The sequence below is a fragment of the Chelon labrosus genome (genome assembly GCF_963514085.1).
Source record: "Chelon labrosus genome assembly, chromosome: 1".
NCBI lineage: Eukaryota > Metazoa > Chordata > Actinopteri > Mugiliformes > Mugilidae > Chelon > Chelon labrosus.
Genome location: NC_140337.1, coordinates 37,590,443 through 37,606,438, shown reverse-complemented (window position 1 = coordinate 37,606,438; position 15,996 = coordinate 37,590,443). Strand labels below are relative to the sequence as shown.

Genomic DNA, 15,996 nt, shown 5'->3' with positions numbered 1-15,996 from the left:
AACAGCTTCATAGAACTTCCTGAGGTCTTCACACAAAATGCCATTCCTGTCAGTCAAGAGAACATTCCTACAGAGATGGACACAAAAAGATGGTCTTATCTAAAGGATGTCCACCTAAGTCCCATCAAGGCAGATGTAGGCCTATTGATTGGTGCAAGTGTCCCAAAGGCTATGGAGCCACTGAAAGTGATCAATAGTCAAGGTGAAGGGCCTTATGCAGTCTTAGCACGGCTAGGTTGGACTATAAATGGACCTCTTGGCAGTACTACACCTATGGATGAGCATGGTCGTCCACGAATAATGTCCAACAAGTATCTGTGGTCAAGCTGGAGGAGCTCCTTGTACATCAATATAACCAGGACTTCTCTGAAAAGAAGAAAAAAGTGCACTAAAATAATTTGTTTTTATTTGTCCTCAAGTGATCATTTTGTGTTGTTTCTGAACAAAAACTTTTACTGCGATAATAAAGTATTTTCTATTTACTTACAAACTCTGCCCAATTTATGTACTGGATTTTGACTGATTAATAATCCGAGAGGAAAATCACAAAAACCCTTAAAATGTCATAAAAATTCATTCAGATTTAGATTGATTCAGATTGATGGCGCATCCACCTTAATTATTAAAATGTATCGGTATCGGCGATACTGGCCCTGTGTTTACTTGGTATCGGATCGATACCAAATCCAGCTATCGCACACCTGTTCTCTTGTGCTGCTCTACTGCGCATGTGCAGCGGTGAGCCTCCGTGTTCACTCCAGGAACATAAAGTTACAAGTCCAGTTTACTCAGATGACCTTAGTTTTATAGCTCTTTAAGGAAAAATGTGTGCATGCTTACATTCCATGAGTTAAATCAACAGGATAGGGGCAACTAAGTAAAGTACATCACGATTTAAGTAAGCATAGCTATTACCTTTTAGAGTGCAGGGCGGCTGAACAGCGAAAGTCTGAGTTCTTGGTTAGGAGAAGGAGCAATTCATCCATTTTGTTAGGCAGAGAGCGGACGTTCCCCAAGTGTATGGACGGGAGAGCGGTGCATAATCCCCGCTGCCGCAACTTGACGAGCGCTCCAGCTCGTTTCCCATGCCGGTGTCTCCGTCTAAATCCACAGAGCGCTGCTGCTCCTCCGACCAGAATCTCCAAAAAACAATCTGACTGAGTGAAAACCGGAGAAAAAAGTCCGGCACTGGAAAGTCCTATGTTCAAGAGTTCCTCTCTGCTAATTTTAATAGCAGGGGGAGTGCAGAAAATAACACTAAAAAGTAAAACAGCAACAAGTACTAGAGAGCACAGTACCGAGGCGTCCGTCCGCGGCGCCATCTTATGAAACACAGGCTCTCTGGAAGGGACAGAGGCCTCATCAAGGCCCCATGATTTAGCTTTTATCTCTGTTCTTAACCCTGCTGTTACCAAGAAGCTGAATGAGACTGTCTTCCATCTTTTCACTGAGTGGACAAGACTCACTGAATTCTTTAATCTTTTAACTGTTGTTCACTATTTGGTGAAAAGTTCTCTGAGAGCAGCTTCATCTTTGGTGCAGGCTACAAAAAGACAAAGCACATTAAGTGGCAGCTACTGAACTTCCTGTCAGGAGAGGCTGAATGAGCCATATACGTGAGCAGGAAGAACTAAATGGAGGACAGGGTGGGCCAGGAGGACACTTCAGTGTGGCTTTGTAATGTCAGGTCCAGACTTTGGCTGGAGTTCAGATTTTAGAAGATGATGGCAGACTTGGACACGTTTGAACAACAGTGGTGTTATAAGAACGTTATTTACACTGTGGAAGATGAACTTTTACTGGATCAATCTGTGTGTGTCTTATTTATTACTATGATGATCTCTATGGAAGATGACTCATGTGTTCATAGAAATGAAGTATTTCTGTCAAATCAAATCTTTCTCTTTCTCACAAACAACCAACCATCAAGACTCTGATCATCTGCAACACCTTTCTAGATCTCTGTCCTGTTCCTTCTGCTCTCATCTGCTTCTGTCCTTCAGCTTTCTCTACAATCATTCAATAAAGTCATGAAAACCTGCTGCTGCTGCTGCTGCTGCTGTCTCTACAGCTGATGATGGGATTTGTTGTCCTCTCAGTCTGTCAGGTGGAGGTGGAGGAGGGGGTGGAGTCTGTCCAGCTGCCCTTCAGAACCACAGCTCACCTGCCTGAAGACGCTAAAGTGGAGTGGACGGACAGAGACAACAGGAAGGTCCATGTGTATCAGAACGGCTCTGACCAGCTTGAAGACCAGAACCAGATTTACAGAAACAGAACGAAGATGAATGAAGACCTGCTGAAAACTGGAGACCTCAGTCTGACCCTGATATACCCCACAAAGAGAGACAGTGGAGTATACAATTGTGTAGTCTGGAACAAGGAGAGAGACATCCTGAGAGGGAAAATAGTGGAGCTCAGAGTCAAAGGTTTGTTTTCTGTCTGTCTGTCTGTCTGTCTGTCTGTCTCTAACTGTCTTTGTCTCTAACTGTCTTGTGTCTCTGTCTGTCTTTGTGTCTGTCTGTCTTTGTCTCTAACTGTCTTGTGTCTCTAACTGTCTTTGTCTCTAACTGTCTTGTGTCTCCTCTGCAGACAGAGTCCAGGTCCAGGATGTAACGTCTCCTCTGATGGCTGAAGAGTCAGTTTGATCAGGTTGATTTGATCAGTGAAGGATCTGATGATGATTTCAAAGAAGATAAAGCTGCTGGTGATGCAGAGTTCATGTCAGCGACCTCCTCCTGTTTCAAGTTAAACCCTCAAAGTCAGTCAACACGTTTGGAAGAGGGAACTAATGACCTTCATTCAAATGTCCAGCAGAGGACAGTCCTGACTGAAACCTTCAACAAGACACAAGTTAACATGAGCTTTTGAACATTTCTGGGACTTCTGATGTGTTGATGAAACCAGGACAGAAGGAACTGATCAGCAAATATGTTTTAAAGAACGTCTGAAAATGAGAAAAGGAAGAAAAAGCCACAGTAAATAAATGACTGAGGACAGATTGAAATGAGCCTTTCAAAAGTGTAGGGGTCCTGTGGTCCTCTCTATTCTCCCCCTCTCTGGAATTTAAATTTACGAAGTTGTTTTGTAGAAGAACTCTTCTAACAGATCAACCTTTTACACCTTAGCCATAAAGGTGCCATGTCCAAACACTGAACAGACCCACGCTCCCCCCAATCGGATCTCCCTAATGCTGAGGACGTCATCTGAGCCAAAAAGACAGATTTACACTTCTTGTGGAATTTCCCACTCTTATTTATGGACTAATTAGTTCTGAATCGAAAGAACATCAACGCGATGTCAGGAACTACAAAGAATGAATTAATTGACTTCTACTATCATAAGGACAAAATCAAGAGGCCTTAATGTTATGTTCATCTATGTTTTAAACTTGTGATGTACTAATTTTCCTTTTCAGAGACAAATGCAAACATACCATTTTAACAGGTTTTGCTCCCCCCTCTCCGTGAATGACCGAGAGAGTGAAACACGGATAAGCAGGTCGTAAATAACTTTCTTTCCCCAGAACCAGACTCTGATCTGCATTCTCCTCTCTAAAAAGAGCCTAAGTTTGATAATATGACTATCACAATTGTAATAACCTGGTAAGTTATATATTATTGTTCAGGAAGCGCTTACGATCACAATGAGATGGTTTTGATCCTTGTACGATAAAGCTAGCCCAAATTCACATAAGTTGTCACAGTAAGGATGGATCAACATTGCCATCAAGTGGCTATCTTTAAAAGTATTTTCTCTCTTTTAATCATTGAAGTTAAAGCATGTTGCATTAGGAATGTTCTTATACTAATAGTAGCTATTAGTTGAAATCATAACTATTGGAATTGTTATGTTAGAAACCCCAACCTTTTGTTATTAGCAAAATGTCAATGTAAAGAGAACCTGAGTTTATTAATTTATTGATGCTTTTGAGTTACTTTGATGTAGTCATTCTGATACGTCATCTTGTCATGTTGTAATGTTGAGTGTTGGCGCATACGAAAAACATTGCTAACGAGTGATGATGAGTGATGGAATGATTCAATTTAGTAATATAAAGTAGGTTAAGAAGATCAGGCAATAAGACATCTTGAGACAAAGAAGTAGGCGTTCTCTTCTCTTTCCGCGCGAAGAATATGGAAACCCGATCCAAACACGCCCTGAATAATTAACTCATAAAACCAGAGAGACGCTCCTCTTTCTCCGGACTTTTATACTTTTGTACTTTACTTTCTCCGCATCTCTTTCCACTTTCCGTTTCCGTTTTACTTTTATTTTAGTCTTCTTCTTTACGTACTTAGTCACGTTTATACTTATTAACTTTGTTTTAAGAACAACTTGAATATTGACAATCCGGTCATTTTCAAGCTCTGTGTGTTTCTCGTCGGATGTTTTTCCCGACGTACGATTTTTATAGTGACTTAAATATTTTTCTAGTTTTATTCATTTTATACTCTACGAACCGAAGTACTAACCAACATCGTTTATAAGTTAGCCAGCGTAGTCAGCTGGGATATCAGAGAAAGACCCAATCTCTTCGACAGATCAAGAAATCAAGAAGCAGTTGCCATAGCAACGACACTGAGAAGACATGACGATCCAGCTTCTTTCTTCAAACACAAAGACATTGCAAAGTGTCATCTGCCTTTGACTGAACACCTACAACGCTCTCAAGAAGCTGGGTGTTGGAGTTGCAGACCAAGCAACGAGTCCCGTCTACCGTTCCTACCGCTTAAGACAAAGAGTTGATGTCACTACTTTGAAACTCCCTACTAACATCTTTTAGAGAAGATTAATTAGATTAGATATCAAATCTATTCCCTTTAGTTTAGGACTTAACTATCTCCATCTCTCACCATCGCTCCAGAAATTAATTATTTCATACCTTATCATATTCGTTTTATTTGATTACACTCCTATATTCTATTAGTCCCTCATTTATTCATAGTTGTCACTTTTTTAAATAAATATTTGTTCACACTTAAGAAGTTGTTTGTGATGTTGTTTTACGGCAGAGAATGACTGGTACAAATTGTAGTAAAGGATTCACTCCTTCAGATATGCAAATGATTTAACTGAGACTGATAAATTGATTTAAACCGTGTTCTTCCTACGATAACAGGAGGTGGTGCCCTAACGAGACATTTTAAAAGGTGTAGAATATCCTACAGGAGTGTGTAGATTGCTCCTCTCATAAGACCCAGGTTAAACCCCCGTGTGCCCCTTTGCAGCCGTCAATCACATCCAGACCCTTCGAGCGGGTGTCGTTAGACATATTGGGCCCCCTCCCAGAAACCCCTAGAAAAGGTAGGTATGTCCTAGTGGTGGGGGATTATTTTTCCAAATGGACTGAGGCTTTTCCCCTTCCTAATCACGAAGAGAGCAGTATTGCTAAGGTGTTGACAGATGAATGGGTTTGCCGTTTTGGGGTCCCATAGAGCATCCATTCGGTCCAAGGTCGGAACTTTGAGTCCACATTATTTAGTGAATTGTGCAGGCTCCTACAAATCTACAAAACCCGTACATCTCCCTCTCATGCTCAGTATGATGGTCTGATAGAGTGTTTTAACCGCACGCTGTTATCTATGCTGTCACTGTTGGTGGAGGATAATCAGTTAAACTGGGACACTTTGTTTCCTTATGTGATGCTGGCATACAGGAGTAGTGTTCATGCTAGCACGACAGTTAGAACATCCTCACTGGAGTGAGGGGGTCACTAGGAGGACAGGGAGCCCTGAATCCCGCCTCAAAGGATGTTGGGAGCACACAGAAGGGGTCATCAGGGGTCCCATTGGCATCTGGATTAGATTCCCCCTCCGGTGTGACTGTGTCCTGTCTAGGGCTGCAGGAACAACAATTTCCAGGAGGCGTGTCTTCAGGTGAAGGGGGACGCCCAGCACGCCAGCGGAGACCGCCTGTTTGGTCCAGTGATTATCAGATGTCACCGTAGGGACTCAGGGATGAGTCCTTTTTGCCAAGAGGGGGAAAGTGTGGTGACATTAGGAAAGACCCGGTGGGTGACATCAGGAGCAGGACTCCTTAATTACTGATGTGGTGCAGCTGTGAGGGATGGTGTGGGGAGAGACAGTTTGGTAAGCGCGGGAGATGTGGCGTGGAGGGAGAGGAGCAACATGTAACCCAGGTTAAAATATGACATGAATAAGAATAAATAGTTTAAAAACTGCATAAATAAGTTTGAAAGTTAAGTGATTCATTTAATGTAAGGTAATTCATCAGTTCATTAAAAATGTTAATACAGCGATAAGTTAATGTTTAAGATTAAAAAGTATGCTGACAGAAATTCAAGTCGCTGCCCCTTTAAGGGACAGGTGGCGCGAGACGCAGCACCTCAGTGACGCTGCAGCAGAGACCTGAGGGAGAGAGCAGAGGAGAAATCAGAGAGAATGAGCGGTGGTTACTAAGCAGAGGAAGGATTGAAAAAGTTGATATTGCAGTTGAAAAACATAACTTACCTGGTCGGGAACTGACGAGAACTGAGCCACACCGGTTTGGTGAGTTTTGTGTTGTTTTCTCGCATGTTGTACCTTTTTTTTTTTTTTCTGGCGGAGAGCTAACGCTAAAAACGTAGCTGTTTACAAGTAAATTCTTCGTCATAAACTGTTTACCAGGTAATATTTTGGGTTTATGAAGACTGTGGAGCCGTGACTTAAAAGAGGCAGCAGCAGCAGCAGCGCTTTGAGCTGGTGAGTGGCATATCTCTCTCAATATTATGTAAAACTCTTGTAGTAAACCATCATTACTATCTAAGTATTGTGAGGTAAGACACTGACCTCGGCGTGGTATCATCCACAACTTTCCCGATAAATCCCACAACCGCTTCCGTAAACTCCTCGATGTCTCCACCCGCACTGCTGTGAAACATGTCCCAGTCGGCTGAGTCCAGCGCACCCTGCAGAGCGGCCTCCGATTGATCTGTCCACCGCGTCACTTCTCTGACAGCAGGGGGTTCCTGCTTCAGCCGTTGTTTGTATTTAGGCATGAGAAAGACAGCGGCGTGATCCGATTTTCCAAAGGGGGGGAGAGGTTTCGCTTTGTAGCCTTCTTTGAATGGGGAGTAGCAGTGGTCTAGAGTCCGTACTCCTCTGGTGGGACAGTCGATGTGCTGAGTGAACTCCGGTATCACCTTCTTCAAGTTAGCACTGTTAAAGTCCCCGGCTACAATAAGGGCCGCTTCACGATGGTTAGCCTGAAGGGTGGAAATCGCCTCATGTAGCTCGGACAGTGCAGCGTCCGTGGCCGCCTGGGGTGGGATGTAGACGGCGCTGATGATGACCAAAGTAAACTCACGGGGCAGGTAGTGGGGACGGCATTTAATGGATAGGAGCTCCAGGTTAGGCGAGCATGAGCGTTTGAGAGGGACAACGTTCCTACTGTCACACCAGTTGTTGTTAACCATAAGGCATACTCCACCTCCCTTTGATTTCCCCGACTCACTCGTTCTGTCCATGCGGTGAACTGTAAGGAACTCCGCAGGTTGAATGGCGAAGTCCGGTACGAGAGGAGTCAGCCATGTCTCGGTGAGGCAGATGATGTTGCAGTCCCGTCTGTCCCTCTGGTACTGTATCCTGGCCCTGAGGTCGTCCAGCTTGTTCTCCAGTGACTGGACATTGGCTAGTAAGATACTAGGCAGTGGAGTGTGGTGTGCGCTACAAGAGTAAATGCTATTCCTAATTTGTCCATTGTTTTAGTCAGAGTAGCAGACAGAACACAACATACAGAACTAAACGGTAGATGGCAATAAAATTGCACTTTTTTAAAAAGAAATCCCAGGTTGTTCATAAATGTTTTGTAAAAGAATAGCTTGGTAAACATAAAAATTTTCATGATGCACTTGTTCTTCTTTGAACTAAAACAAAAGGAAACATTTGGAGTTGTTGTTATTTTTAATAACGCATTGACTGTAGGTTTTTTAGGGTTTCTCAGTTGGACAGTCCCTCTAAATGTGTTTTGCCTGGGATTTCGGCACAACAAGGCATAACATCTAACCTAATGTTCACATTAGCCATCTTCTTTCCCCTCTGTTGCTAGCTACTTCAGACCTCTTCTTAAAAAGTATACATTTATGTCATAATCTAATCTAATAGTTTTTTATACAAGAGAGACGGTGTTGACATGTTATGGTTTCATTTTAAGAGAAAATAGCAAACTTACAGGAGCTTGAGTGATGTTGAAGCATGCAGCGGAGCTGAAGGTTTGAAAATGGGGTCCTAAGGAATGTAGTTGACCTTGCAGTTACCTGATTTTATTGCTTTATATAAATATCTGACAGTGGTGACGAATATGTGGGACACATTTTGAGCAGCTACAAAATAATAGTAAAAAATGTTTTATTTTAGTAAATAGTTTTTAACACATATTACAATGTACTCTTTCATGTGGTAAAGATATTATTCAATTCAATTATTACTTTTTGTTTTTTGAATCAAGTTGAAATGATTATCTCCTATCTGAGGGCAATTGATTTTGTAGGCAATGGGCCAGCATATAATCATTAAATTAATAAAAAATAAAAATAAACTATAAAGGAACCTTACATATGTGCAAAGGACCCCCTGATTATGATCTTGATTCTTTTTATTCATGAAAATCTTATTAATTTCCAACAGAATTAGCACTTTTCTTAGTGGGACATGTTTTTGCCAAAGTTTCAAGAATCTGTGATTTGCTGATCAGTTCCTTCTGTCCTGGTTTCATCAACACATCAGAAGTCCCAGAAATGTTCAAAAGCTCATGTTAACTTGTGTCTTGTTGAAGGTTTCAGTCAGGACTGTCCTCTGCTGGACATTTGAATGAAGGTCATTAGTTCCCTCTTCCAAACGTGTTGACTGACTTTGAGGGTTTGACTTGAAGCAGGAGGAGGTCGCTGACATGAACTCTGCTTCACCAGCAGCTTTATCTTCTTTGAAATCATCATCAGATCCTTCACTGATCAATAATCAAAGATCAACAACCTGATCAAACTGACTCTTCAGCCATCAGAGGAGACGTTACATCCTGGACCTGGACTCTGTCTGCAGAGGAGACACAAGACAGTTAGAGACAAAGACAGTTAGAGACAAAGACAGTTAGAGACAAAGACAGTTAGAGACAGACAGACAGACAGAGACACAAGACAGTTAGAGACAAAGACAGTTAGAGACAAAGACTGTTAGAGACAAAGACTGTTAGAGACAAAGACTGTTAGAGACAAAGACAGTTAGAGACAAAGACAGTTAGAGACAAAGAGAGACAGAAAGAAAGACAGAAAGACAGAAAGAAAGAAAGAAAGAAAGAAAGAAAACAAACCTTTCACTGTGAGCTCCACTGTTTTCTCTCTCAGGATGTTTCCCTCCTTGTTGTAGACTACACATGTGTATTCTCTACTGTCTCTCTTTGTGGGGTATTTCAGGGTCAGACTGAGGTCTCCAGTTTTCAGCAGGTCTTCATTCATCTTCGTTCTGTTTCTGTAAATCTGGTTCTGGTCTTCAAGCTGGTCAGAGCCGTTCTGATACACATGGACCTTCCTGTCTCTGTCCATCCACTCCACTTTAGCATCTTCAGGCAGCTCTGTGGTTCTGAAGGGCAGCTGGACAGACTCCACCCCCTCCTCCACCTCCACCTGGGGGACTGAGAGGACAACAAATCCCATCATCAGCTGTAGAGACAGCAGCAGCAGCAGCAGCAGCAGGTTTTCATGACTTTAGTGAATGATTGTAGAGAAAGCTGAAGGACAGAAGCAGATGAGAGCAGAAGGAACAGGACAGAGATCTAGAAAGGTGTTGCAGATGATCAGAGTCTTGATGGTTGGTTGTTTGTCCATGTGCTGCTTCACAGTAATGTCTCCTGTCAGTGTGGAGCTGCTGTCTGCTGCTTTTCTATCTGTGGATCTAACATGTGACAGTGAAGAGAAGAAGAGTTCAGATCCTAACATGTCTTCAGTCTCTTTGTCTCTCTGTGGTGTCAATGAATCTCAGCTCCACCAGCATTTCAAACACAGAAAGAAAGAAAGAATGAAACAAACCTTTTACTCTGAGCTTCACTCTTTTCTCTCTCATGATGTTTCCCTTCTCGCTGTAGACGGTGCAGGTGTAGATCTTGGTGTCTCTCTCTGTGGGGTATTTCAGGGTCAGACTGAGGTCTCCAGTTTTCAGCAGGTCTTCATTCATCTTCGTTCTGTGTCTGTAAATCTGGTTCTGGTCTTCAAGCTGGTCAGAGCCGTTTTCATACACATGGACCTTCCTATCCCACCAGTAAGTGTCCCACCACACCACTTTAGCGTCTTCAGGCAGCTCTGTGGTTCTGTAGGGCAGCTGGACAGACTCCTCTCCCTCCTCCACCTCCACCTGACAGACTGAGAGGACAACAAATCCCATCATCAGCTGTAGAGACAGCATCAGCAGCAGCAGCAGGTTTTCATGACTTTATTGAATGATTGTAGAGAAAGCTGAAGGACAGAAGCAGATGAGAGCAGAAGGAACAGGACAGAGATCTAGAAAGGTGTTGATGATCAGAGTCTTGATGGTTGGTTGTTTGTCCATGTGCTGCTTCACAGTAATGTCTCCTGTCAGTGTGGAGCTGCTGTCTGCTGCTTTTCTATCTGTGGATCTAACATGTGACAGTGAAGAGAAGAAGAGTTCAGATCCTAACATGTCTTCAGTCTCTTTGTCTCTCTGTGGTGTCAATGAATCTCAGCTCCACCAGCATTTCAAACACAGAACCCTTCATCTCATCAAAGTCTCAGCTCAGCTCTACATTAGTGTTGGATCAATAACGTCCAGCTCTGATCACATGTTTGCTGCTGAAGGATCACTGTCAGTGTTTTTCATCTTCTCTCATTGATCAGAAAGTCTGGCTCCAACACTGACTGGACATCAATCAAACACTGCAGCTACTGCACCAGACTCCATTCACAATCCACTCCATTCAAGCAGAGGAGCCTCTGGATCAGAGAAGGAGCTTTCCAGCCTGGGTTCTTCAGAGAGCATTTAGGATGAGACTGGAATCAAAGTCTGATCCAGTTTACTGAGAACATGAATCCAAACCAGTCACCTCACATCTGCTGGAACTGACCTGAGAACAGTAGGAGTTGGACAAGCTCTCTGGTCTCTGACCTCTGACCTGTATCTACAGTATTGACCTCTGACCTCTGACCTGTAGCTACAGTACTGACCTCTGACCTCTGACCTGTATCTACAGTATTGACCTCTGACCTGTAGCTACAGTACTGACCTCTGACCTGTAGCCACAGTACTGACCTCTGACCTCTGACCTGTATCTACAGTATTGACCTCTGACCTCTGACCTGTATCCACAGTACTGACCTCTGACCTCTGACCTGTATCCACAGTACTGACCTCTGACATTCAGTTCAGTTCAATTAAATTTTATTTTATTTATATTAGCGTCAATAAAATACAAATCGTCTCAAGACTCTTTACAAAAACCCGGCCTGAAACCTCCAGAGCAGCCTGAAGGTGACGGTGGCAGGAAAAACTCCCTTTTAACAGGAAGAAACCTTGAGCAGAACCAGCTCATATGGAGGGACCCATCTGCCTAAGGCCAGCCGGGTACAGACAGAAGAAAGAGAGAAGAGAACAGCAAGATAAACGTACATCTGTCATAGATACACATATCTGACTAAAGTGTACATGTGGAATCTTATGATACAAACTGATGATGTTACATGACAGTTTGAAAATGTAAGAGGAATCATAGGCAGGTTGGAGAATTGTTCAATCAGGTAGGAGTGGATAACTTCAGGATTCCATGAAGACTGGGCAGGCTGATGAGACCACGACAACAGATGTAGTATAGAGCTCCACAGGAAACACACCCCTCCAGGCCAGAGATACTCACAAGAAGATGGAGGAGGAGGAACCATGTCCAAAGAAACCACGTGATTAGATAATGAATCTCTGAGATGCTTAGGACCGAATACAATAACTTCTGTTTTGTCTGAGTTTAAGAGTAGGAAATTACAGGTCATCCAAGCCTTTATGTCTTTAAGGCATGCTTGGAGTTTAACCAGCTGATTAGTTTAATCTGGTTTCATGAATAAATATAGCTGGGTGTCGTCTGCATAGCAATGAAAGTTTATACCATGTTTCCTAATAATATTTCCTAATGGCAACATGTATAACGTGAAGAGTATTGGTCCTAGCACGGAACCCTGAGGAACTCCATATCTTACTTTTGTATAAGTAGAAGAATCATTGTTGACATGGACTAACTGGAATCTGTCAGACAGATAGGATTCAAACCAGTCTAATGCAGTTCCTTTAATCTTGATCTCACTTTCAAGTCTCTGTAGTAAAATATTATGATCAATAGTGTCAAATGCAGCACTAAGATCTAGCAGAACAAGTATAGAGACAAGTCCACTGTCTGAAGCCATGAGGAGATCATTGGTAACTTTAACCAGAACTGTTTCTGTACTATGATGAACTCTAAAACCTGACTGAAACTCTTCAAACAGACCATTCTTGTTTAAGTGGTCACACAACTGATTAGCAACAACTTTTTCTAGAATTTTGGAAATAAAAGGAAGGTTGGAGATTGGCCTATAGTTGGCTAAAACATCTGGATCTGGAGTGGCTTTCTTGAGTAAGGGCTTAATTACAGCAATCTTAAAAGACTGAGGCACATATCCTGTTAATAAAGATAAATTTATCTGGTTCAATATGGAGGTGTTAATTAATGGAAAAACTTCTTTGAGCAATTTAGTTGGGATTGGATCTAGAAGACAGGTTGATGGTTTAGATGCTGTAATTGTTGAAGAGAGCTCAAGAAGATCTACTGGGGAGAAGGATTCCAGATATTGATAAGGTCTTCCAGAAGTTTCTAATGTCGCTGTACTTACATCTTTAACAGCTGTTGGAAGGATGCCTTGAATATTTTCTTTAATGCCAACTATTTTATTAGTAAAGAAGCTGATGAAGTCATTACTACTGAGGGCTAAAGGAATAGATGGCTCAACAGAGCTGTGGCTCTTTGTCAGCCTGGCTACAGTGCTGAAAAGAAATCTGGGGTTGTTCTTGTTTTCTTCTATTAATGATGAATAATATGCTGTTCTAATACTACTGAGAGCTTTTTTATAAGTTGTTAAACTATCTTTCCAGGCTATGTGAGTTTCATGAGAATTAGTGGAATGCCAAATTCTTTCTAGCTTTCGGACTGCCTGTTTTAAACAGTGCAACTGTGAATTATACCATGGAGCTAGCCTCCTCCTATTTATGACCTTCTTTTTCAGAGGAGCAACTAAGTTTAGAGTTGAAGCGATGCTGCAGTGCCATCGACAAAATAATCTATTAGTGCAAGGGTTAAATTGTGGTTGCTGTCGTCCACAACATTGGCACATGGCACTGAGGTAAATAAAGAAGGAATTAGTTCTTTATATCTAGTTACAGCATCATCAGATAAACATCTACTGTAATGAAATGTCTTTTCAGTTCCTGTGTAATCCATTATTGCAAATTCAAAAGTTATGAGGAAATGATCAGACAAAAGAGGGTTATGAGTAAATACTGTTAAACCTTCAGTTTCTATGCCATATGTTAGGACAAGATCTAAGGTGTGATTAAAACTGTGAGTTGATCCGTTTACATTCTGAGAAAAGCCAATTGAATCTAATAATGATGTAAATGAGGAGCTAAGGCTGTCACTGACAACATCAACATGGATGTTAAAGTCACCTACTATAATGACTTGATCTGTTCTAAGAACTAAATCACATAAAAACTCAGAGAACTCAGCTAAAAACTCAGAATAAGGAGCAGGTGGGCGATACACCACAACAAAAAGAATTGGTTTTTGTATTTTCCGGTCTGGATGAGGAAGACTAAGAGTAAGGCTTTCAAATGAATTAAAGCTCTCCTTAGGTCTAGGATTAATAGATAAATCAGAGTGGAAGATTGCTGCCACTCCTCCTCCTCTACCTGTGCTTCTAGAAATATGATAATTACTATGACTGGGTGGAGTAGACTCATTTAAACTAACATATTCATCATCCTGTAGCCATGTTTCAGTCAAACTAAATAGATCAATCTGATGATCAGTTATCAAATCGTTCACTAAAAGAGATTTAGATGAGAGAGATCTGACATTTAAAAGACCACATTTAATTTTCCTATTCTTCTGTTCTAACAATGAACTTGTACTGATTTGTATAAGGTTTGAATGAGTAACTCCTCTTAAAATAACCTGGGAGCAGACAGAACATCTATAGAGTTTATAGAGTTTAGGGTGTGAGACAGTCCTAGAGAAGCGGCAGAGAAGTGTGTAAGACTACAACTCCGCCTCCTGGTCTGAACTCTGGGTTGTCATGGTTTCGGGGGGTTAATAAAATCGGCCATATTCCTAGAGATGAGAGCAGCACCCGCTAAAGTTGGGTGGATGCCATCTCTCCTAATCAGACCAGGCTTTCCCCAGAAAGTGTGCCAATTGTCAATAAAGGCCACGTTGTGTTCTGGACACCACCTAGATAACCAGAGATGGAATGACGACATGTGACTAAACATGTCATCATTGGTCAGGTTGGGCAGGGGACCAGAGAAAACTACGGAGTCCGACATAGTTTTTGCAAACTTACACACCGATTCCACATTTTGTGACCTCCGATTGACGTAACCGGGTGTCGTTACTGCCGATGTGAATAACAATTTTAGCATATTTAACCTTAGCCTTAGCCAGCAGCTTCAGATAAGATTTTGTGTCGCCCGCTCTGGCCCCTGGAATACATTTAACTATGGTTGCTGGATTCTCTATCTTCACGTTCACACCGGCTACAGGGCCCTGGCTAGCTGCTGGTTGGCTTTCAACGGAGCGGAGCCATGCTTCCAGTTCAGAAAGCTCCGCCTCCAATGCTATAAATAAACTACATTTATTACACATATCATTACCATTACCATACCATGTGACACGACATGCAGGAGAGAGAAGGGGAAGCAGAGGGAGACTGAGAAGCCATGTTTAACTGTTAAAATTAACAAAGTTGGTTAGAAGAGAGATTGTGTGTGGTTCAAAAGGAGCTATGGAGGACAGATGGTTGAAGATACGTAAGAATTGCCCGCTACAAACAGAAAGTTTTTGGAATTTCGAGGGAAGCTAAACCAGTCTACAAACAGCAATACCACACGGTGCAGAAGCAGGAAATGACGCAATACGCATACTCACGTGATGGACGTTAGAACTGTATCTACAGTACTGACCTCTGACCTCTGACCTCTGACCTGTATCTACAGTACTGACCTCTGACCTCTGACCTGTATCTACAGTACTGACCTCTGACATTGAGATCCACTTCTTTCTTCATCAGGATGTCTCCCTCCGTGTTGTAGACGGTGCAGGTGTAGATGTCTCTCTCTCTGGGGTATTTCAGGGTCAGACTGAGGTCTCCAGTTTTCAGCAGGTCTTCATTCATCTTTGTTCTGTTTCTGTAAATCTGGTCCTGGTCTTCAAGCTGGTCAGAGCCGTTCTGATACACATGGAGCATCCTGTAGTTACTGTCTATCCACACCACTTTAGCGTCTTCAGGCAGGTGAGCTGTAGTTTTCCAGGTCAGCTGGACAGACTCCACCCCATCCTCCACCTCCACCTGGGGGACTGAGAGGACAACAAATCCCATCATCAGCTGTAGAGACAGCAGCGGCAGCTCTGAGCACATTGAAGAGAAATATTTGGAGTGAAACATGTTTGACTGGTTCCAGTCTGAAATATGTCCCATTCTCCATTGAACAGAGACAAGTTAAGAAGTGTAACGAATGAGTGGAAGTCAATGAATCTCAGCTCCACCAGCATTTCAAACACAGAACCCTTCATCTCATCAAAGTCTCAGCTCAGCTCTACATTAGTGTTGGATCAATAACGTCCAGCTCTGATCACATGTTTGCTGCTGAAGGATCACTGTCAGTGTTTCTCATCTTCTCTCATTGATCAGAAAGTCTGGCTCCAACACTGACTGGACATCAATCAAACACTGCAGCTACTGCACCAGACTCCATT

At 42.3% G+C, this 15,996-nt stretch overlaps 2 protein-coding genes across 4 annotated transcripts in view; one reads left to right on the top strand and one right to left on the bottom strand.

Moving 5' to 3' along the window:
* The window catches only part of LOC311490591 (butyrophilin-like protein 2), a 67,506-nt gene extending 62,300 nt beyond the window's left edge, over positions 1-5,206 (top strand). The window contains exon 7 of the mRNA XM_084548168.1: positions 2,590-5,206. Coding sequence (XP_084404294.1) covers positions 2,590-2,645 — 56 coding nt within the window. The 3' untranslated portion in view covers positions 2,646-5,206. The remainder of the gene's footprint in view (positions 1-2,589) is intronic.
* A 3,123-nt stretch (positions 5,207-8,329) lies between these two features.
* LOC311490574 (uncharacterized protein) overlaps positions 8,330-15,996 on the bottom strand; it is a 54,111-nt gene continuing 46,444 nt past the window's right edge. Inside the window, exons 8-11 of one of the 3 annotated variants that reach the window (XM_084548138.1) lie at positions 15,277-15,597; positions 10,019-10,348; positions 9,304-9,624; positions 8,330-9,029 (exon numbers count right to left, since the gene is read on the bottom strand). In XM_084548138.1, the coding sequence (XP_084404264.1) occupies positions 8,974-9,029; positions 9,304-9,624; positions 10,019-10,348; positions 15,277-15,597 (1,028 nt within the window). In that variant the 3' untranslated portion in view covers positions 8,330-8,973. Of the gene's footprint in view, positions 9,030-9,113; positions 9,885-10,018; positions 10,349-15,276; positions 15,598-15,996 lie in introns of those variants that run through there. The other 2 variants (XM_084548137.1, XM_084548139.1) reach the window with 2 other exon arrangements.